Source organism: Vipera berus (assembly GCF_964194415.1).
Source record: "Vipera berus genome assembly, chromosome: W".
Taxonomy (NCBI): Eukaryota; Metazoa; Chordata; class Lepidosauria; order Squamata; family Viperidae; genus Vipera; species Vipera berus.
Window position 1 is genome coordinate 45,494,451 of NC_138210.1, and position 25,329 is coordinate 45,519,779.

Consider the following 25,329-nt stretch of genomic DNA (forward strand, 5'->3'; position numbering starts at 1 on the left):
TTTACCTTAAAAGTCCTTTATTTAGCTTAATGCTTGCTTGAAGGAAGCTGGAATCTGAAATCTCTGCCCCCTTGCACCATATATTAAACACAATTCTCCACCTTTCTAATTTTGTCATTAATCATATTCTCCAATTAATTTAAAGAATCAGTTTTCCTTCCAATAGAAAACCTGCCAAGTTCTTATCTTCTTTAATTTCATGGCCTTGAGGTACAATTTATTATTTATTTATTTATTAATTTAATTTCTATACCGCCCTTCTCCCGAAGGACTCAGGGCGGTGTACAGGGCAATAAAAATACAATATACAAAAGTTAAAAATGTGATTAAATAGAGTTAGCCCATTACAATAAATAATTAAAAATTACAAATTAAAATACCCCAAACCCATTAGACCAGGCCGGCTTGTTCAAATAGGTGAGTTTTCAGATCACGGCGGAAAGAGCGAAGGTCAGGAGCCATCCGGAGTTCAACCGGTAATTGATTCCAAAGGGCTGGCGCGCCCACAGAGAATGCTTTCCCCCTGGGGGCCGCCAGCCGACACTCTCTGACCGATGGCACCCTGAGGAGGCCCTCTCTGTGGGAGCGCACAGGACGAAGGGAAGTTGACGCCGGCAGCAGGTGCTCCCGTAAGTAATCCGGACCCATGCCATTTAGGGCTTTATAGGTAATCACCAGCACCTTGAATCTCACCCGGAGGGCAACTGGAAGCCAATGCAGCTCGCTGAGTAGAGGTGTTACATGGGAGTATTGGGAGACCCCCATCACAACTCACGTGGCCGCATTCTGCACCAGCTGGAGCCTCTGAGTGGTCCTCAAGGGCAGCCCCATGTACAGAGCATTGCAGTAGTCTATATGAGAGGTCACGAGCGCATGAGTGACTGTACGCAGGGCATCCCGGTCCAGATAGGGTCGCAACTGGCGCACCAGGCGAACCTGGGCAAAGGCCCCCCTGGTCAAAGCTCCTATATGATCTTCCAGGGAGAACTGTGAATCGAGGAGGACACCCAAGTTGCGAGCCCTATCTACGAGGGGTAACACCTCACCCCCCATGGTTAAAGATGGAATAACCTGAATTTCTCGAGATGCCGGCACGTACAACCACTCAGTCTTGTCGGGATTGAGCCGAAGCCTGTTCCTCCCCATCCAGACCCGAACCGCCTCTAGGCAACAGGACATCACGTCGAGGGCATCACTGGGGTGGTTTGGGGTGGAGATGAAAAGCTGGGTATCATCAGCATACTGATGATACCCGACCCCAAAACCACGAATGATCTCACCCAGTGGCTTCATATAGATGTTGAACAGGAGAGGCGAGAGGACCGATCCCTGAGGAACTCCACAAATGAGAGGCCTCGAGGCCGACCTCTGCCCTCCTGCCAGCACCGACTGCGAACGTCCCAGGAGGTAGGAGGAGAACCACTGCAGAACAGTGCCTCCTACTCCCAACCCCGAGACGCCGCAGTAAGATACCATGGTCGATGGTATTGAAAGCCGCTGAGAGGTCTAATAGGACTAGGACAGAGGAACAACCCCTGTCCCGAGCCCGCCAGAGATCATTCACCAGCGTGACCAATGCCGTCTCCGTGCTGTACCCGGGCCTAAAGCTCGATTGGTACGGGTCCAGACAATCAGCTTCCTCCAGGAACAGAGGGAGCTGATGTGCCACCACGCTCTCAACAACCTTCGCAAGAAAGCGAAGGTTGGAGACCGGACGATAGTTGTTCAAAATAGCCGGGTCCAGGGCAGGCTTCTTGAGGAGGGGCCTCACCACCACCTCCTTCAAGGCGGCGGGAAAGCTACCCTCACTCAAAGAAGCAGTTATCACTGCCTGGAGCCAGCCTCGTGTCCCCTCCCGAGCCGCATAAACCAGCCAGGAGGGGCACGGGTCCAATAAACACGTGGTGGAGCTCAGCCTCCCCATGATCCTGTCCACATCTTCCAGAGTCACAGGGTCAAACTCTTCCCAGATAACATCACCAAGACCGCTCGTGTCACCTCCGTCAGACTCTGCCCAGTCGGAGTCCAGACCAGTCTGAATTCGAGCAATTTTGTCCGACAGATGTTGGCTAAACTCCTCGGCACGACCCTGCAAGGGCTCCTCCCTCACCTCCTGATTGAGGAGGGAGCGGGTCACCCTAAACAGGGCGGCCGGGTGATTATCTGCGGACGCGATGAGGGTAGCAAAGTAGTTAGACCTTGCCGCCCTCATCGCCATGAGATAAGACCTCGTAGAGGACCCTAGTCACAATCGGTCGGATTCAGACCGGCTGGATCTCCAACAGCTCTCTAGGCCCCGTCTCCGACACTTCATCTCCCGGAGCTCCGCAGAAAACCATGGAGCCCATTGAGATTTGCGCTGGGTCAGGGGCCGCATGGGTACAACGCGGTCGAGTGCCTCCGTGGCTGCCTTTTCCCAGGCTTCCACCAAGGCATCGGCCGTGCTGTGAGCGAAGGAGGCAGGCGGGGACCCGAGCGCCATCTGAAACCACTCAGGGTCTATTAAGCGCCTGGGACAGAACCATGTTGTTGGTTCCGTAACTCTGCAATGGGGAGTGGCGAAACGGAAGGCCAGCCGCAGGAGAAGATGATCGGTCCATGACAGGGGAATAATAATTGGAGAACCCCCACCCAGATCATCTAACCACCGTCCAGATAGAAAAACAAAATCAAGCGTGTGACCCCCCCATGAGTCGGGCCCTGAATTACTTGCATCAGGTCCATGGCCGTCATGGAAGCCATGAACTCCCGAGCCAACTCTGATGATCCCCCCAGGGATGGCAGATTGAAGTCCCCCAAAATCATAAGTTTGGGGAACTCAATCGCCAACCCCGAGAGGATATCGAGAAGGTCAGGCAGGGCTGCTGCTACGCGACTAGGCGAAAGGTACACCAGCAGCAAGCCCAACTGAGCCCTAGGGCCACATCTCAGGAGGAGTGACTCACACCCGGATATCTGGACAACGGTGGCCTCCCATGGACATAAGGTCTCCCTCATAACCACCGCCACACCCCCGCTCCTACCCTGAGCCCGAGGCCGGTGAAGCACCCGAAAACCTGGTGCGCAGAGTTCAGTCAGAGGAACACCACCCTCTGGGCCCAACCAGGTCTCTGTAATGCAAGCCAGGTCCGCACGCTCCTCCTCAACCAAATCACAGATGAGAGGAGCCTTATTAACTACGGACCTGGCGTTAAAATACACAAGCCTGAGCTCAGGTGGCTGCTCACCCTCGTTCCCGGAACCACGGGTTGAAACCAGAGAGTCAGAGCTCTCCTCCTCTTCCCTCCTCCCAGCCTTAATCGTATCTCTTAAAGCAATACACAAGTTTAACATATGAAATAGCTGCTTCTTCATCTCTTGTCAAAGTAAGAACATCCAATGTTAGCAGCGTTGACACACGCAATTAACAGAGCCCTTACCCCTAGAAATAGGGAAGCACTGGGAGTTTATTTGCTTCCTGGTGGCTCCAAAAATGACTGAGGCTGTGATCCTAGGACTAGCCTGGTTAGACAAATGGAAGCCATTTATCTGGTGGGAGAAAGGAATGAGAACTGTGAGACTACCCATAGGGCCCAATCCCTCCATTGATTCAACAGATGTTACAGGGGATTTTAGCCCACCCAATGAACGAGCGCACATGGCTGCCTTATGGCCACTAGGTGAGCCGCTCATCCTCAGTGAGTATCGGGACCTAGCGGAGGCATTTAGTGAGAAAGAATGTGATACCTTGCCTCCTCACTGGCCCAATGATTGTTCCATTGAACTGTTGCTGGGGGCCAAACTTCCATGACCAAGAATGCACGCTATGTCCCCCCTTGAAATGGAGGAGATGCAGCGATATGTGGATACAAACCTAGCGAGGGGATTCATTAAGCGGGCCAAATCAACAATGGGTGCCCCTGTGTTGTTCAAAGAAAAAATAGAATGGTCTCTCCATCTCTGCATAGACTATAAGGGCCTTAACACTGTGAGTGTGGAAAATAAATACCCTATTCCCCTCCTGAAAGACTTACTAACCCACCTGGCGAAGGGGAGTGTCTTCACTAAATTAGACCTGAGAGAAGCATATTACCGGGTGAGAATAAAGGAGGGGGATGAGTGGAAAACTGCCTTCAACTGCCCCTTGGGAAGATACCAATTCAAAGTCATGCCATTTGGACTGCAGGGGGCCACAGCCGTATTTATGCAGCTGATTAATGAGGTCCTACTTGGTCATTTATACAAAGGGGTTCTGGTGTATCTTGATAACATCCTGATATACAGTACGATTATGACTGACCACATAAGACTGGTCAGAGAAGTGTTAAAGAAAATATTGAAGGCCAAACTTTATGTCAAATTGTCGAAATGTGAATTTCACCAAACCCGATTAGATTATCTCGGCTATAGAATTTCCAATGAGAGCATTGAAATGGACCCAGGCAAAGTGAAAGCTATAATTGAATCGCAGCCCCTGAATACTCGCAAACAGCTCCAGAGCTTCCTAGGGTTTGCCAACTTCTACCGCCAATTTATTCCCTCTTTTGCCGAGATTGCTCTACCCCTTACAGAACTACTCAAAGGTAAGGGAGGGGGAAAACCACAACCTGGCCAACCACTAGCATGGACTATGAGTTGTCAGACAGCTTTTGAGAATTTAAAAAGACTATTTGCTGCTGAACCGGTTCTAAAGCACCCCTGCCCCGGGGAGCCCTTAGTAATTCAAGCTGACACCAGCAACGTGGCAGTCGGAGCTGTGTTACTGCAAAACAATAAAAGTGCGGTCCTGCAACCTTGTGCCTACACCTCTAAGAAATTCACTGAAAGCGAGAGAAGATGGGCAGTCTGGGAGAAGGAGGCCTTCGCAATTGGGTGGGGGCGATTAAACTAGCAACACTATCTAGAAGGGAGCAAGATGCCTTTTGAAATATGAACAGATCACAAAAATTTAGAGGCACTAAAAACTCCCCTCAAATTGTTCCCAAAGCAAGTGCGATGGGCACAGTACTTTAGCCGTTTTAATTTTACTCTAAAGTACATACCAGAAGGAAAAAACTTCCTAGCTGATGCACTATCAAGATTGCCCCAGTACAAAAATGAATGCAAAGAAGTTAACGAGGCAATTATCTCCAGTCCACAAACTGCTGCCCAACTCACGCCTCACAGGACCCCTAATCCTGATGACCCTGGGGTAAAGAAAATAAAATGAGAACTCCTCACCGATCAATGGTTCAAAGTCAATCAGACGTCCCTAACATGCAGGGATGGTCTGGCTTACAAGGGGGGGAAATTGTACTTGCCTGAAGCCCTCCATCTTAACTCTCTCAAACACAGCCATGATGTCAAACAGGCTGGACATTTTGGTTATCTAAAAACTCTACATCTCATTCGCTGGCAATTCGCTGGATTGTGGATTTGGGGTTTTCATGAGCTGTAAGCCATAATCATCACAATTACGACAAATCACGGCTTGAACTAACTTGCTTTGCATGTAATGAGTCTATCTCATATATTAGTTTCCCCTTTTAAGTTGCATTACTGAAATAAATGAACTTTTGCATGATATTCTAATTTTTTGAGTTTCACCTGTAAGCTAATTTAGTCCCAGAATTTAAAAGGCCACAAATTTCTCACCTGGCTATAGAGATTTCATGAAGATGGCAGCTTAACTATACCCCAAATCAGTCTAAATGGGGGGGCATACTCAGTGGTGGGATTCAGCCAGTTCGCACCAGTTCTGCAGAACTGGTAGCTAATTTTTTGTTGCCCAGGCCCAGAATGGACTTCTGGAAGTGGCATCCACACAGAGAACTGGTTGTTCACATATTTAAATCCCACCACTGGGCATACTTCACCAACGTACACCATATTGGGATATCTATGACACATCTTACCAATCATCTTGTTACATCCCATTTAACACAATTACATTTACTGGTCCCTACATTTGATTTAATTCAGCCTTATTGACATGTTTTTATCTGATTGGGAAGACTAGAACACAGTGTTGTTGGTAAAATCACAATGCTAAGCCTACTGTGAAAACACTGTATTTTTTAATGTTCAATAATGAGGCCTACTGAAAAGTATTAAAGGGCAATATATGGTACATATAGCAATGGAAGCAAAGAATAATAAAGGGGAAGATGAAGGAGAGAACTCTGAGCAGAGAAAAACAGCAACTAAAGGATTATTACACTACCGAAAAGGTGTTAATACACTGCAACTATTCAAATGGAAATACCTTCCAATCATTTGTTCCAGTAGGACAAATAGGCAATATTTGTGATAAATATCTTTAAAAATATTAAATATAGTCTTAACTGGTACATCACTTGCATAAAGATCAAAAAAGTAATAGCATGCATCCTCAAAGTTTCATTTATATCCTTTCAAAAATATATTACAATGCATTCCAAACAGCATTCGGAAGGTTCAGGTGGTGTAGACTGCAGCAGTGTGGGCAGTCTTTGGGGCCCCTAGACTGGCCCATGTTACACCACTGTTCCATGAGCTGCACTGGCTGCCAGTTTGCTTCCAGGTGCAATTCAAGGTGTTGGTGATCACCTTTAAAGCCCTGCATGGCATGGGTACAGGTTACTTGAGAAATCGTCTTACCCCTATGGGACTGGCCCGCCCCACCCATGCTGGCAGAGAAGGCATGCTGCACATCCCATCAGTGAAGGAATTCCAGTTGACGGGGTTCAGGAGAAGAGCCTTCTCTGCTGTGGCCCTGGCTCGTTGGGACATCTTGCCCCAAGGTGAGATTGGTTCCCACCCTCCTGACCTTCTGCAAAAGCCTGAAGACCTGGCTCTGCCAGATGGCTTGGGGCCCCAATGGGAGAGTACCACAGTGGAGGTAGTTGATCAACTAATAGCAGTTCCCACTTCTCCCCCCCAATACAGTATGCTCCTTTCCTCCTTGTCTTTTAGTTTTAGTTATAATTTGTATTTTTATTACTATTTTATTGTGATTTTATATGTTTATACAGTATATATATTTATGATTTTATTTTGATGTTGTAAGCCGCCCAGCCCCTTCATGGATTACTACCTTGTCGTGGCGAAGGGGCTTGCGTAATTCAATGAAGCTATGAGCTATGCCGTGCAGGGCCACCCAAGACGGAAAGGTCATAGCAGAGAGTTCTGACAAAACGTGATCCACTGGAGAAGGAAATGGCAAACCACTCCAGTATCTTTGCCATGAAAACCCTATGGACAGTACCAAAAGGCAAAACGATATGACGCTGGAAGATGAGCCCCTCAGGTCGGAAGGCGTCCAATATGCTACTGGGGAAGAGCAGAGGGCTAGTACTAGTAGCGCCAGAAAGAATGAAGCGACTGGGCCAAAGCCGAAAGGACGCTCAGCTGTGGATATGTCTGGTGGTGAAAGGAAAGTCCGATGCTGTAAAGATTCTTTCTCCATAGGAACCTGGAATGTAAGATCCATGAATCAAGGAAAGCTGGACGTGGTCAAACAAGAGATGACAAGACTAAACATCGACATCTTAGGTATCAGCGAACTAAAATGGACAGGAATGGGTGAATTTAATTCAGATGACCATCAGGTATACTACTGCGGGCAAGAATCCCTCAGAAGAAATGGAGTAGCCTTCATAGTCAATAAAAAAGTAGGAAAAGCAATACTGGGATACAACCCTCAAAATGACAGAATGATCTCAGTTCGAATCCAAGGCAAACCATTCAATATCACAGTAGTCCAAGTCTATGCCCCAACCACCAGTGCTGAAGAGGATGAAGGCTACTGCTAAGCTTGTAAGCCGCCCTGAGTCTTCGGAGAAGGGCGGGATATAAATGGAATTAAAATAAATAAATAAATAAATAAATAAATAAATAAATAAATAAATAAATAAATAAATAAATAAATTGACCGGTTCTATGAAGCCCTACAGCACCTTATAGAACTAACACCCAAAAATGATGTCCTTATCATCATGGGAGATTGGAATGCTAAAGTAGGAAGCCAAAAGATAACTGGAATAACAGGCAAGTTTGGCCTTGGAGTACAAAATGAAGCAGGGCACAGGCTGATAGAATTTTCTCAAGAGAATACGATGGTCATAGCAAACACTCTTTTCCAACAACCCAAGAGACGGCTTTACACATGGACATCACCAGACGGTCAACACAGAAATCAGATTGACTAGATGCTCTGCAGCCAAAGATGGAGAAGCTCTATACAGTCAGTAAAAGCAAGACCAGGAGCTGACTGTGGCTCAGACCATGAGCTTCTTGTTGCAAAGTTTAGGCTTAAATTAAAGAAAGTAGGGAAAAGTGCTAGGCCAGTCAGGTATGAATTAAATCATATCCCTGTTCAATATACAGTAGAGGTGACAAATAGATTTAAGGAATTAGATCTGATAGACAGAGTGCCTGAAGAACTATGGACAGAGGTTCGCAACATTGTACAACAGGTAGCAACCAAAACCATCCCAAAGAAAAATAAATGCAAGAAAGCAAAATGGCTGTCTGAGGAAGCTTTGCAAATAGCTGAGGAAAGGAGGGAAGCGAAAGGCAAGGGAGAAAAAGAAAGATATGCCCAATTAAATGCAGAATTCCAAAGAATAGCTAGAAGAGATAAGAATGCCTTCTTAAATGAACAATGCAAAGAAATAGAAAAAAATAATAGAATAGGGAGGACCAGAGATCTTTTCAAGAAAATTGGAGAGATGAAGGGAACGTTTCATGCAAAAATGGGCATGATAAAGGACCAAAATGGCAGGGACCTAACAGAGACAGAAGAGATTAAGAAGAGGTGGCAAAATTACACAGAAGAACTATACAAGAATGAGCTTAATGTCCCTGATAATCACAATGAGGTGGTCACTGACCTCGAGCCAGACATCCTAGAATGTGAAGTGAAGTGGGCCTTAGAAAAGCTGAGCAACAACAAAGCTAGTGGAGGTGACAGTATTCCAGCTGAGCTATTCAAAATCTTAAAAGACGATGCAGTAAAAATGCTACACTCAATTTGCCAGCAAATTTGGAAAACTCAACAGTGGCCACAGGATTGGAAAAGATCAGTTTACATTCCAATTCCAAAGAAAGGCACTGCCAAAGAATGTTCAAACTATCGCACCATTGCACTCATTTCTCATGCTAGTAAAGTTATGCTTAAAATTCTACAAGCTAGATTCCAGCAGTATGTGGATCGAGAACTACCAGAAGTACAGGCAGGATTTCGAAGAGGCAGAGGAACTAGAGATCAAATTGCTAACATATGCTGGATCATGGAGAAAGCTAGAGAGTTCCAGAAAAACATCTACTTCTGCTTCATTGACTATGCTAAAGCCTTTGATTGTGTGCTGAAAGTGAAGAGGAACTAAAGAGCCTCTTGTTGCGAGTGAAGAAGGAGAGTGCAAAACTTGGGTTGAAACTAAACATTAAGAAAACCAACATCATGGCATCCGGCCCTCTCAATTCCTGGCAAATAGATGGGGAAGAAATGGAGGTAGTGACAGATTTTATTTTCCTGGGCTCCAAGATCACTGCAGATGGGGACTGTAGCCAAGAAATTAAAAGACGCTTGCTCCTGGGGAGGAAAGCCATGGCAAATTTAGACAGCACACTAAAAAGCAGAGACATCACCCTGTCAACAAAAGTGCGTATAGTCAAGGCTATGGTCTTCCCAGTTGCAATGTATGGCAGTGAAAGCTGGACCATAAGAAAGGCTGAGCGCCAAAGAATTGAAGCCTTTGAACTATGGTGCTGGAGAAGACTCCTGCGAGTCCCTTGGACTGCAAGGCGATCAAACCGGTCAGTCCTAGAGGAGATCAACCCTGACTGCTCTTTAGAAGGCCAGATCCTGAAGCTAAAACTCAAATACTTTGGCCATCTAATGAGAAGGAAGGACTCAATGGAGAAGAGCCTAATGCTGGGAAAGATTGAGGGCAATAGAAGAAGGGGACGACAGAGAATGAGGTGGCTGGATGGAGTCACTGAAGCAGTAGGCGTGAGCTTAAATGGACTCCAGATGATGGTAGAGGACAGGAAGGCCTGGAGGAACATTGTCCATAGGGTCGCGATGGGTCGGACACGACTTCGCAACTAACAACAACAAAGCCACCCAGAGTCACCTTGCAGCGAGATGGGTGGCAAACAAATTTAATAAATAATAATAAAATGCATGCTAGACATGTGTAATATACTATTAAATACCACACATTAGACAAGTCCATAGACAGAACTGAAACAATGGCAACACCACTCACAGATTTCTGACTTGAGCTGTCTGCTCTTGGTACTAGGCTATGTGATATAATTAAAGAACATCTAGGAAGTGATATGAAAGACCCTTGCTTATACAGTATTCAGTATGAAAAAATACACAGCAATTAAAAAATGTTTTAAATTTAATCAGCCACATATGATCACTCAAAGTGACATATAATATTAGCAAAACTAACATTACATTTTCCACATCATATCTGGTATTTTTTTAATGACACTACTTCATATACTGAAATATTCAAACATAAATGGTTATAAGTTTAGATACCTGACTTCCATTGGCCTGCATCTGTTTCGGTGTTTCTTGAATTGTAGGGTTAACTGTGGCTGAATAAGTATAAGCTACCTGTGGGATAAGAATGGTTTGCTTTTTGGCAGCAAGAGCTCTTAAGCATGGAACAGTCTTTTGGTTAGCAATGGCGAGAATTGTAGGTAACTGGGCAGTAACTGTAGGAATAGCAATATTAATAGGATTGGCATTTGGTGGGATTACATTTACAACTGGTTCAGAGTCTGTAATACTGCTGTCCTTTTGTGGTTCTTTTTTTGCATAAGTTAAGTTCAAAGGTTCTTCCTGAACAGAATATGCACTGTTCTGGTAAACACTAGATCGTTCCAATGATTCTCCATGTTGCTTTGGTAATGACAGGTCAAGAGGTTCTATTTGTGGCTCTTCCTGGACACCCTCATTAAGGTACAAGAAACCCTGTGCATTTATAGATGAAGAGAGGTTAAGGGGTGATTGGGGTGGTATGTTATGCTGCAAGCCATTGTGAGCTGATCCTGTTGATACAGTCAGTGGTTTATCAGTCTTAAGAGGACTTACAGCTTTAGACTGGTTCTCTTGGTGTTCATATGCAGTTGTAGGTCCAGTGTGGTCATCATCATTATTAATAGAGTTTTTTAATTTGTCAGGTTCGGGGGAAGCTAGTCCAGATGATGTTATAGAAATCTGGCCAGTCTGCATTTTTTCAAACCACTTTTTAACTGCATCCAATGGCAAATTTACTGAATCAGCAATTTTTGAGAGCTTGTCTGAGCTTGGTTGTGCATTTAATGCGTAATAGGTTTTAAGGAGGGATAAAAGGCTTTTTAAAGGAGGTTGACCATGAGATGGGTTAACCTTCCCTGCTTCTGATAAAACAGAGGATTCAGACTTCTTAACTTCTGCACCACTGAGCTGAGGTGGCTGAGTTGAATTTTTGATATCATGGTGCTTTGATTCTTGCAGTGCATTAGGTTCCCCTGGACAGTCATCACAAAGAAGGCAAGTGCTATTATTGGTCTTTCCTTCAAAACATTTTTCTTTTTCAGATTTCACTCTGAGATCTAGTAGTTTCTCAGTTTTGCAGCTGTTATTTGGGGCAGAGTTTTCTTTTTTCAGATTCTGTGGTACAACCTGAAGAGGGCTAGGTTGCTCCAAACTATAATTAATGATAATTTTGGTTGTCCCTTCTTGATCAATCAAAGGAAGACTAATAGCTGAAATGAGGGAATGTGCAGCTTGTTGTAGAGGTGCAGTGTTGATTGTTTCTTGTTCTTTGGATGTAAGATTGGTGTGACTGTTCTCCAATACTTGCCTTATAACATTACCATCCACTGCAACTTCAAGTACATTTTGAATATCACTTAAGTTGATGCTTATTGGAGATACCAAACCAACAGTTGGCAAAACAACAGCTTGCACCACGCCCTGAGTAGAACTGGTTGCCTGTAATGGGCTACCACCACTAAATACCCCATTTTGCAAAGGGTCTGAACAGTTGATTCCTGATGCAACCACTATAGGCTTGAATTCATAATCCACAGGTTCAGTTTTGATTTGGTTTACAGGGAGCTGTTCTTCTAAGGACTTATTTTCTATCTTTTGTTGTACTTGTGGTCTTGTTGTGCTACCAGGAGATGCAGAACAAGGAGAAGAGCACTGAGATGTCTTGATCCCTGATCGTGCTCGGCCATTCACAGCCACCATACCAATACATTTCTTACTGCTTATGTGGGAGCTGTAGGAACCAGAATGGGAAAAACGTTTCTTGCAGTTTGGGCACTCGTATGGCTTCTCTCCTGGATACATACATATATAGAAAAGAAACATCATTATAATGTAGAAATCTTACAAGAGGTTATAGAGTGGATTTACAAGACCAACACTGAAATAGTTCTATGAATAAAAGATAGAAGGAAACCTCTGTCCACCCTGATACCTATAAAACAACTTGTTCAGATTTCCAGATACAAAATTAATATAGACTTATTGATATGTTTGTAATGGACACTGTTTGTTTTGTAATGGACACAATCGAACTCCCACCCTCTGAAAGGAATGGTATTTATACATTCATGGTTCACCCTCTTTCTACTGACTATGAAAGGGTTCCCATTTTTTCTGCAAATGATCTTGATTTCTTGTGTACATACAATTTGTACATTGCATAGAATATTTTCAATGCAATTGCCACTTCACAATTTAACCTATAGCGTAGTTATAAGGTTGAACTGCTTCAGTATTGTTCAGTGAATCTGAACACTAACACCCTGCTTAGTTTTGTTTATGGAATGTACTTACTGAGAAATCATATTCAATATCTCAAAATAGACAAAATTTATACTATGACCAAAAAGTAAAAAACATGTACACTGACAAGCAAAATACTAGGATACTTACCACTGTGGATTCTTAAGTGTTCCTTTAAGTGATGTTTATATTTGAAAGCTTTTCCACATTCAGTGCACTTGAATTTTCGATGTCCACTAGATTGTGCCACATGTCTCTATACGACAAACATGAAGATTAATGAGAAGACTGAACAGGAATAATGAAGCTTGTATGTGTGAGAAATTTCTTATTTTTAATAAGACACAGTGAAAATTAACACAGCTAAAAATCATTAGATGATTGAAGAGATTGTGAAAAAAGGAAGAAAAGAAGGAAAATAGGTGAGACATATTAGAAAAAAGTCACAAAAATCACTTTATCCTCTATCTGAATTTCAGGCAGAGACGGTTTTGCAATTTTACCTACCTAGGAAATTCCATAAGGGATTCTGTTATATACAGGTGAAACTCGAAAAATTAGAATATCGTGCAAAAGTTCATTTATTTCAGTAATGCAACTTAAAAGGGGAAACTAATATATGAGATAGACTCATTACATGCAAAGCAAGATAGTTCAAGCCGTGATTTGTCATAATTGTGATGATTATGGCGTACAGCTCATGAAAACCCCAAATCCACAATCTCAGAAAATTAGAATATTACATGCAATCAATAAAACAAGGAGTGTACATAGAACAATATCGGACCTCTGAAAAGTATAAGCATGCATATGTACTCAGTACTTGGTTTGGGCGCCTTTTGCAGCAATTACTGCCTCAATGCGGCGTGGCATGGAAGTTATTAGCCTGTGGCACTGCTGAGCTGTTATGGAAGACCAGAATGTTTCAATAGCGGCCTTCAGCTCTTCTGCATTGTTTGGTCTCATGTCTCTCATCTTTCTCTTGGCAATGCCCCATAGATTCTCTATGGGGTTCAGGTCAGGCGAGTTTGCTGGCCAATCAAGCACAGTAATCCCACTGTCATTGAACCAGTTTTTGGTGCTTTTGGCCGTGTGGGCAGGTGCCAAGTCCTGCTGGAAAATGAAGTCAGCATCCCCATAAAGCTCGTCTGCAGAAGGAAGCATGAAGTGCTCCAAAATCTCCTGGTAGACGGCTGCGTTTACCCTGGACTTCATGAAGCACAGTGGACCAACACCAGCAGATGACATGGCTCCCCAAATCAACACAGACTGTGGAAACCTCACACTGGACTTCAAGCATCTTGCAGTGTGTGCCTCTCCATTCTTCCTCCAGACTCTGGGTCCTTGGTTTCCAAATGAGATGCAAAAGTTGCTCTCATCAGAAAAGAGGACTTTGGAGCAGTGAGCAACAGACCAGATCTGTTTTTCTTTAGCCCAGGTAAGACGCTTCTGACGTTGTTTGTTGTTCAGGAGCGGCTTGACAAGAGGAATATGACATTTGAAGCCCATGTCCAGGATCCGTCTGTGTGTGGTGGCTCTTGATGCACTGACTCCAGCCTCAGTCCACTCCTTGTGAAAGTCCCCAACACTTTTGAATGGCCTTTTCCTGACAATCCTCTCCAGGCTGCAGTCATCCCTGCTGCTTGTGCACCTTTTTCTTCCACACTTTTCCCTTCCACATAACTTTCTATTAATGTGCTTTGATACAGCACTTGGGGAACATCCAACTTCTTTTGCAATTACCTTTTGAGGCTTTCCCTCCTTATGGAGGGTGTCAATGATGGTTTTCTGCACAACTGTCAGGTCAGCAGTCTTCCCCATGATTGTGATTCCTACTGAACCAGACTGAGAGACCATTTAAAGGCTCAGGAACCCTTTGCAGGTGTTATGGCTTAATTAGCTGATTAGAGTGGGACACTGAGCCTAGAATATTGCACCTTTTCACAATATTCTAATTTTCTGAGATTGTGGATTTGGGGTTTTCATGAGCTGTACGCCATAATCATCACAAGATGATGGTAAACTCGCCCTTATGCTGTGAGTGACAAAAAAGACTTGCAGGCAGCAGACATCAGAAACAAACATACACAGAGGCGATCTGTTGGCTTGGTCTCTTGCTAGTTCTCCCAGGGGTTGCCAAACCCTCCACCTAAAACCTGCTGCTCACTCCTCCCCACACCTTATGACGCAAGTTGACTAGAGAGGCTGCCACCAGGTACTTCACTTGAGAAAAGTCTTCTCTGCCACTGATTTACTAGGGAGAAGGTAAGTGGCAATCTCCTTCCTCCAGTAACCTGAACACTCAGTGTACTTAGAGGCTAGATCCCTTAACCAGCACCAGCACCTCATTAAGAATTTAGCTTGCTACCCGTACCTCAATTCACCAGATTTCAGCCTGGCTGCTGTTGGCTGAGGCTTTGCCCTTACATGGTTTTTATAACCTTGAAAGAGAAAAGACAAATGTACAACAACAAAGATAAAATGGGGCCCAGCCTGCACTCTTATCAACATTCATCTGCGAGGTGAAACCCACCTCCTGATTGTGTCTTCATTGCTTGCTTTTCCCAGACTTCTCTGCCAGTTTTCTTAATTAACCTTTGCATTTCTGAACATCCTAAAATGGAACACCTTAACATTCACTATAGAAGTGTACTCCTTTCTAGGGCTGTATGGTATCGTTTATATCTGTATCACATTATCCCAGTGTAAATTTGTATTTTACATTTTAGTGTATTGCCTCTCTCCCTATATTTTAAACTACTCCAATGTTATTCAAATTTGTTAGTCTCTCTTGTGTATATTGGTACAGTACACAAGACCAATAATATTAATTGTTCTTGGTAATAATATTACTAAATATCTAGTAGAACTATCATAGTTTGCCATTTCTGGATTGTCTGGTTTATGTTCTATGTTCTAACCGTGTTTTATTTTTTTATTTTTTTCTTAGTTTATAATATAAAATACAAAAATACAACTGGTGGACTTATGGTCAAATAATATATTTGAATTTTGGTGATCCTATCCTCAAATCTAAAGGGGAGTTAGAATCAGAAGGACGTATCTGCCATTAGTTTACATATTTACAATTGAAAGAAAGATTTAAATCAGACAAAAAGAGTTATGGGTTTGACTTTGTGAAAAATGAATTAGAAATGCTATTGCGTGGTAGTGATGAATATATTATTGCTAGGTCTATAAATTATTGAATTTGAATTTGGAAAATGAATATGTAAAGCATTGTATGATTCAGTGGGTAAAGAACTTTGAATATAATGTAATGCTTGAACAATGGGAGAATATGTGGATGAAAGGTTTTAAAATTTACACCAAATTATAATTTAAGAGAAAACTTCTATAAGATGATGTATCATTGGTATTTAACACCAGATAAAGTGTCAAGAATGTATAAAGGTATTTCAAATGAACATTGGAAATGCAAATGTAAACAAGGGACCTTTTATCATTTATGGTGGACATGTGACAAAGCAAATAAATATTGGAGTAGGATCCGCATCCTAATACAGAAGATTCTCAAAGTGAATATAAAGATAAAACCAGAAACTTTTCTTTTGGTTTTAATGGAAAAAGACTTGGGAAAAATCGGAACTTTGATGCTATACTGTATATGTTGATGGCAGCAAGATTACTTTATGCACAAAAATGGAAGGACACTTTGATTCTCACAATGGATGAATGGCTGCAAAAATTGATGGAGTTAGCAGAGATGGTTAAATTGACTGCTTTGATTAAGGAAATTACATAGAAACAGCTTCTGGACTTTGTGCTTGAGGTGGAAAAAATGAAACTTTGATTTGGGGTTTTACTGATTAGATAGGTTTGCTGTTATAGAAATGGCTAGTTTATAGTATTATCTGAAAATAAAATAGGTTTGATGTTATCTTATTCTACTGCACCAAAGGTATTCATAAGTCAACGCCTTTTCTTTCTTTTTCCCCTTTTCCCTACTCTAACCCTGTCCTAGACCTTCTGGGATACAGATCAACTTGACTTATCAGAAAATGTACTAGGGTGTATAGATCAGTAAACTTCTCTTCAAAAATTAGCAACAGTTGATTAATTTGGATTACAGCTATTGAGCAAGTTTCTTCCTAATTTACCTTCCATAGGAATATCTAAAATGTTATTCTCAGAATACTTTGACCGGTGAGACTGAAAATACAGGTGAAACTCGAAAAATTAGAATATTGTGCAAAAGTTCATTTATTTCAGTAATGCAACTTAAAAGGGGAAACTAATATATGAGATAGACTCATTACATGCAAAGCAAGATAGTTCAAGCCGTGATTTGTCATAATTGTGATGATTATGGCGTACAGCTCATAAAAACCCCAAATCCACAATCTCAGAAAATTAGAATATTGTGAAAAGGTGCAATATTCTAGGCTCAAAGTGTCCCACTCTAATCAGCTAATTAAGCAATATCACCTGCAAAGGGTTCCTGAGCCTTTAAATGGTCTCTCAGTCTGGTTCAGTAGGAATCACAATCATGGGGAAGACTGCTGACCTGACAGTTGTGCAGAAAACCATCATTGACACCCTCCATAAGGAGGGAAAGCCTCAAAAGGTAATTGCAAAAGAAGTTGGATGTTCCCAAAGTGCTGTATCAAAGCACATTAATAGAAAGTTATGTGGAAGGGAAAAGTGTGGAAGAAAAAGGTGCACAAGCAGCAGGGATGACTGCAGCCTGGAGAGGATTGTCAGGAAAAGGCCATTCAAAAGTGTTGGGGACTTTCACAAGGAGTGGACTGAGGCTGGAGTCAGTGCATCAAGAGCCACCACACACAGACGGATCCTGGACATGGGCTTCAAATGTCGTATTCCTCTTGTCAAGCCGCTCCTGAACAACAAACAACGTCAGAAGCGTCTTACCTGGGCTAAAGAAAAACAGACCTGGTGTGTTGCTCAGTGGTCCAAAGTCCTCTTTTCTGATGAGAGCAACTTTTGCATCTCATTTGGAAACCAAGGACCCAGAGTCTGGAGGAAGAATGGAGAGGCACACACTGCAAGATGCTTGAAGTCCATTGTGAAGTTTCCACAGTCTGTGTTGATTTGGGGAGCCATGTCATCTGCTGGTGTTGGTCCACTGTGCTTCATGAAGTCCAGGGTCAACGCAGCCGTCTACCAGGAGATTTTGGAGCACTTCATGCTTCCTTCCGCAGACGAGCTTTATGGGGATGCTGACTTCATTTTCCAGCAGGACTTGGCACCTGCCCACACTGCCAAAAGCACCAAAACCTGGTTCAATGACCGTGGGATTACTGTGCTTGATTGGTCAGCAAACTCGCCTGACCTGAACCCCATAGAGAATCTATGGGGCATTGCCAAGAGAAAGATGAGAGACATGAGACCGAACAATGCAGAAGAGCTGAAGGCCGCTATTGAAGCATCCTGGTCTTCCATAACACCTCAGCAGTGCCACAGGCTGATAGCTTCCGTGCCAGGCCGCATTGAGGCAGTAATTGCTGCAAAAGGGGCCCAAACCAAGTACTGAGTACGTATGCATGCTTATACTTTTCAGAGGCCCGATATTGTTCTAGCTACACTCCTTGTTTTATTGATTGCATGTAATATTCTAATTTTCTGAGATTGTGGATTTGGGGTTTTCATGAGCTGTACGCCATAATCATCACAATTATGACAAATCACGGCTTGAACTATCTTGCTTTGTATGTAATGAGTCTATCTCATATATTAGTTTCCCCTTTTAAGTTGCATTACTGAAATAAATGAACTTTTGCTCGATATTCTAATTTTTTGAGTTTCACCTGTAAACCTACTATAGATATTCAATTTTAGATCAGATTTACTATGTCCCCCCATATTCATATGTGTGCATTACATGACTGACTCTTATGCATGTGAATATTTGTATTAAACTTGCTATACTTATTATTGTATGAAAATGTAATTATCTTCTATTTTAAGACATTTCTTTAAACATATTGAAATGCATTTAACTAAATTCATTGTATTCTAACAATTATTCCATAAACCATCTTTATTCTTTATATCTGAAGAAAATGACAACAATGTATCAAGTGGCTTTCCAGCTCAAAAATTCATTATTATCTTAATCAATAAACTTAGCGTTTCTCCAAATGCAAAGATCCCCCCAGGGATCAGATATGTATTTTCTGTGGTCTGATATATATTAGAATGAAGGACTGCATGAAGTCCATGCACTAGATGCAGTTTTATTTTCCAGTGTATGGCAATTACACTCCAACTGCAGGATATACTCAAAAAGATCTATTTGTAGAGAGAGTAATGGAGTACTACATAAAGAAAAGCTATTCAATTCATGTCAGTAGTCAGAAACAGATTGCACTTAAATGTTCATATAGCAGTGATGGTGAACCTTTTAGACACCGAGTGCCCAAACTGCAACCCAAAACCCAGTTATGTATCGTCAGGCGCCAGGTGGTCGTGGCCAATTGCGTGGGTGTGGCCAATTGCATGGGTGTTGTCCATTGGTGGGCATGGCTGCAGTGGTAACAGCAGACTGGGTGGGACTAAAAAGTTCAATCAATCAATTCCAACTTTGTGAGATCTTTTTTTCCCACCAGAAGTTGAAATTAATTGATTGATTGAACCTTTTTTTGCACACGGTGGCGGAGTCCTAAAGTGAAAAGTTTTTATAAAACCCAGCTGAAGGCCTAGGACTGGGGCGACGGCGCATGTGCCCACAGAGAGGGCTCGGCGTGCCACCTGTGGCACCCGTGCCATAGGTTCGCCACCAGGGATATAGGGGAATAATATGGATAACTGTTGGTTACAGTAATTACTTTTCTTATACAGATACATTTAGTTCCTCTAGTTAATATGTAGTAGAAGTTCAAATTGGTACGACATTTTAACTGATTAGTTATTCTCTTCAACGAAACCTCTCAATTCATATGATGATTTCAAACAACGGATATTTTGAATAAGTCTTCATGTGAAGATGGGCATTTGCTTCTTCCAGTCCTGCCTAGGATGTGTATACAAATCTGGACACTGGGGCCAGAGGGCACTGGCAAGGTTTTTTTTTATTGAAAAGTTTTATTGAAGTTACAATATTATCCCCTCCCCAACCCACTCCAGAGCCCCCCTCCCCCTCCCCCACTTCCCAAAGCTGAATACAGGGTTACAAATACAAAATAAACATAATCTATCTAACATTAACCAACTATGTAAATAACCAAATACATAATGCACTTTAACCCATCTATGACATCATTACAAACAATCTACAAGTATCCAACTTATACTAATACAATAACAATACCATATGATATATGCATTATTGTAAGTAATAATAATAATAAAAAAGACTTAAGTTATAGCAATCTTACTCATAGGCTAAATGGAACTTTTTGGTCTCATACTTTTTCTGAATATAATCTATCCATCTTCTCCAAACCGAAATGTATCTTTCTTGTGAGTGATCCTTCAGGTAAGCCGAGATCTTAGCCATTTCTGCTAAGTTTGACACCTTAAGCGTCCATTCTTCTATAGTAGGCAGGCAGTCCTTCTTCCAATATTGCCCTACCAATAACCTCGCTGCTGTTATGAGGTTCAACATCAAGTTAATTTCTTTAGTGTCACCATCTGTAATAACACCCAGTAAAAATAATTGTGGGGTAAACTTTATCTTTCTCTTAAAAATCTTTTGCATGTTCCACCAAATTTTGATCCAAAAAGCTTTTATGTTTCTACAAGTCCACCAAATATGAAAGTAGGTAGCATCCAAACTACCACATCTCCAACATTTGGGCTGTAAATTAGGATACATGCAAGACACTTTTTAGGGTCCAAATGCCATCTAAAAACATTTTGTAGAAATTTTCTCTTAAATTTTGGGCTTGAGTAAATTTCACATTTCTAACCCAAATTACCTCCCACACAGCCAATGGAATCGGCTCTTGAATACTTTGAGCCCATTTCACCATGCAATCTTTGACCAATTCCGTTTCCGAATCTAATTCTATTAAGGCATTATAAATTCTCTTTATATGCACTCGAGTTTGATCTTTAATCTGTTTTACCAAATTTTCATCCATCAGCGTCAAACCAACCTTCTGGTCCTATTAGACCTCTCGGCAGCTTTCGATACCATCGACCATGGTATCTTGCTGCGGCGTCTCAGGGGATTGGGAGTGGGAGGCACAGTTCTTCAGTGGTTCTCCTCCTATCTCCTGGGACGCTCACAGTCGGTGTTGGCAGGGGGGCAGAGATCGGCCCCTAGGTCTCTCGTTTGTGGAGTTCCTCAGGGGTCGGTTCTCTCGCCTCTCCTGTTCAACATCTACATGAAACCGCTGGGTGAGATCATTCGTGGTTTTGGAGTTGGGTATCATCAATATGCTGATGATACCCAACTTTTCCTTTCGACCCCAAACCACCCCAGTGATGCCCTCGCTGTGATGTCCCGTTGCCTGGAGGCGGTTCGGGCTGGATGGGGAGGAACAGACTTCAACTCAACCCTGACAAGACTGAGTGGCTGTACATCCCGGCATCCCGGGACATTCAAAATGTTCCATCTCTTTCTATGGGGGGTGAGCTCTTACCCCCCGTGGATAGGGCTCGCAACTTGGGAGTCCTCCTAGATTCACGGCTTACCCTGGAAGATCATATAGTGGCCGTGACTAGGGGGGCTTTCGCCCAGGTTCGCCTGGTGCGCCAGTTGCGGCCCTATCTGGACCGGGATGCCCTGTGTACGGTCACTCATGCGCTCGTGACCTCTCGCCTGGACTACTGTAATGCTCTCTACATGGGGCTTCCCTTGAAGACCACTCGGAGGCTCCAACTGGTACAGAATGCGGCCGCGAGAGTTGTCTTGGGAGTTTCCCGGTGCTCCCATGTTACACCCTTGCTCCGCGAGCTGCATTGGCTACCAGTTGTCTTCCAGGTGAGGTTCAAGGTCTTGGTTATGATCTTTAAGTCCTTACATGGCATGGGTCCGGGTTACCTCAGGGACCACCTGCTGCCAGCGTCAACTTCCCTCCACCCAGTACGTGCCCACAGAGAGGGCCTCCTCAGGGTGCCTCCGATCAGGGAATGCCGACTGGTGGCCCCCAGGGGGAGGGCCTTCTCTGTGGGCGCTCCGGCATTATGGAACCAACTGCCGGTGGAGCTCCGGATGACATCAGACCTCCGAACCTTCCGTCGCGGCCTGAAGACCCACTTGTTTGAATTAGCTGGTCTGGCCTGATGGGGGATTATGGGTTTTTTAAATTGGTGTTCTTAGTATTGTATTATTGTTTTTTAACTGGGCATTGGTTTAATTTCTTTTTAACTTTTGTATCGTTATTTATATATGCCCTGTGAACCGCCCTGAGTCCCTAGGGAGAAGGGCGGTATACAAATCAAATAAAAACTAAACTAAACTAAACTAACTTCCACCTGGCTTGCAATTGAGTGTACTGAAACCAGGATTGTACAATATTTTCTTGTTTTAGCTCAACTAGCGACCTTAATTGCCAGTCGCTCCCTTCCAATCTAAGTAGTTGCTTGTAAGAAATCACATCCAAATTCACACCCATAGATATCCCCTCTATTGCGTGTCCAGGAATCCCCCAAATTGGTATTTTATAATTTAACTTGTAATAATACTTTTTCCAAACACGCAATATAGCACTTCTTAAAATGTGGGATTTAAAAGTCCTATCAACTTTTTTATCATAAATCAAATATGCATGCCACCCATATAATAAATCCCATCCCTCAAGATAAAGTATACTTTTATTAGTTAAATTAAGCCAATCACTAACCAATGTTAAGACCACTGCATCATAATATAATTTCAAATTAGGCACCTTAAGTCCTCCTCTTTCCCAAGCGTCTTGCAAAATCTTAAGTTTAACTCTCGGTTTTTTCCCCGCCCAAATAAATTTATTAATACCCTTCTGCCACTCATCCAAATTGGCATCTTTTTTCAAAACAGGTATCATTTGAAACAGAAAGAGAAACTTTGGTAAAACATTCATCTTAACAGCTGCAATTTTTCCCAACAAAGATAATTGTAGTTTTTTCCAATTATTTAAATCCTTTTGTACTTTTAACCATAACGTCTCATAATTATTCTTGTATAATTTCACATTAGAAGCTGTAATATATACCCCCAAATATTTAACCTTTTTCACAATTTCATAGCCCGTCAGTTTTACTAACATATCCTTCTCCTTCATCGTCATATTTTTAGATAATATTTTAGTCTTATTATTGTTCACTTTAAAGCCCGACACTTTCCCATATTGTTCTATAATTCCTATCAAATCTGTAACCGATTGAATCGGTTGAGATAATGTAACAACCAAGTCATCTGCAAACGCTCTTAATCTATAATCATTCTGTTTTATTTTTATTCCCTGAATTTTAGTTGATTCCCGAATTTTAATCAATAAAATCTCCAATGTTAAAACAAACAATAATGGTGACAGAGGACACCCTTGTCTTGTACCTTTTTCAATTTTAAAAGCATCTGTTAGTCCCCCATTAATTATAATTTGTGCTGATTGTTGTTGATATATAGCCTTAATAGATTGAAAAAATTCATCCCCAAAATTCATTTTCTCCACAACTTTCAATAAAAATTGCCAATTCAGTTGATCAAAGGCTTTTTCAGCATCCAAAAATATCAACGCCGCGGAGACTTGGTTGTTCTTATCCAAATACTCAATTAGATTAACTAGTTGTCTTACATTGTATTTCATATATCTTCCAGTTATAAATCCAGACTGATCTGTATGAACCATCTGTTTCAAGACTGACATTAATCTGTTAGCTAATATTTTGGCAAAAATCTTGTAATCTGTATTTAAAAGTGATATGGGTCTATAGTTCTTAGGCTGAGTAAGATCTTGTTCCTCCTTTGGAATCAATGATATAAAAGCCCTTCTCCAAGATGGAGGCACCTCTCCTCCAGCCTGGATAGCTCCTTTAAAGGTTCAACCATCTCTATAGATAAAGTTTTATAATAAATTGCTGTTAAGCCATCTGTACCCGGAGCCTTACCCACTTTTAGCTAAACAATTGCTGAGAAAATTTCTTCAGAAGTAATTAAACAACTCATCCCTGCCCTTTGCTCATGTGAGAGCTTAGGAATATTCACTTCTTGTAAATATTTATCTATGTCTAAGGTTTGTACATTCTCACTAGCATATAACTTTTGATAAAAATCCAAAAAACCCTTTTTGATCAAATTTCGTTGATACGTTTCTTTACCCTTATATTCTATTTTCTCTATTGTACGTAACCTCTGTTTTTTCCTTAGTTGATAGGCTAACCACCTCCCAGGCTTATTTGCATTACAAAAAGTATTATGCTTCGCATATCTCAAATTAGTTGCAACCTGATCCGCCATTAACATATTAAATTGTTCTTTCAACAAATTTATTGAGGTCCTTAATCTCTTATCCAATGGGTTCAAAATAAAAGCTTTCTCCTTCAATTTAATCTCTTCTTCCAATTCTTTACGTTTTTGCATCTGCTTACATCTATGACCATTATTCATATGAATCATAATCCCCCTCATATATGCTTTACTGGCATCCCAAACCATATTAATCGGTGTTCCTTTATGCATATTCAGAACAAAAAAACTCTCTCAAATAATCTTTACATTTTTCTGAAAGTACATCATATCTAAATAAATTTTCGTTCAGTCTCCAAGATCTTCTTATTCCATCTTCACTAAATAATTCCATCCATACAGGACTATGGTCTGATAACGTTCTTGGAAAAATCTTGACATTCTTAACCCTGGAAATAAGATCACCAGTAACCAAAAAGAAATCAATTCTAGAAAACGACTGATGCCTATCTGAGAAGAAAGTAAAATCTCTATCCTCCGAGTTCCGCTCCCACCAGATGTCTCTTAGTTCAAAGTCTTCTTTCAAATAAAAAAAACTTTTAGGCAATCTAGAATAGATAGGAGAGTCTTTAGATGACCTCTTCTTATCCTTATTTGAGTCCAAGACACCATTCCAATCACCCATCAAAATAACTGATTTGTAGTCCAATTGAGTTAGCCTATCGTGTAAAAACTTGTAGAATTTTCCTTGCTGCTGGTTAGGAGCGTATAATCCAATAATGAGAATCTTCTTACCTTGTAATAATAATTCAATAATAACATATCTTCCCTGTGGGTCAGATTCAATTAACGTAGCAGATAAGTCTCTTCTCAAATAGATAACCACTCCACTCTTTTTATCTTGAGCAGATGCTATAAAATGAGGTCCCAATTGGGAGTTAATCAAGTATTTTTGATCTTTTGCACAAATTTGAGTTTCTTGCAGACAAACAATAACATTTTTATGTTGCTTCAGATAATGAAACACTTTCCTTCTTTTTTGTGGTGAATTCAAGCCATTAACATTCCATGTCAAAAGCTTTATCACCATCCTCAGCGACCTGGAACCTCTGGAACGCCACCTGGAGGTCCGCAGTTGGTCTCTTCGGTCGCGCCCCTCCCACTAACAGGGCCTTGTATTATAGGCTCAGAATCCATCTTCTGTTTCTGTTGTCCCTTTTCTCTCCGTTTGTGTGCCGCACGTGTCATTCTCTGATCTTTTGGATCAGCC

General features: G+C 42.0%; 1 protein-coding gene across 1 annotated transcript in view; it reads right to left on the minus strand.

The window, feature by feature from the left end:
* LOC308676264 (zinc finger E-box-binding homeobox 1-like) overlaps nucleotides 1-25,329 on the minus strand; it is a gene marked incomplete at both ends in the record, with an annotated part of 401,367 nt that overhangs the window by 36,464 nt on the left and 339,574 nt on the right. The window contains 2 exons of the mRNA XM_081342078.1: nucleotides 10,499-12,294; nucleotides 12,896-13,001. Of these exons, the coding sequence (XP_081198204.1) occupies nucleotides 10,499-12,294; nucleotides 12,896-13,001 (1,902 nt within the window). The remainder of the gene's footprint in view (nucleotides 1-10,498; nucleotides 12,295-12,895; nucleotides 13,002-25,329) is intronic.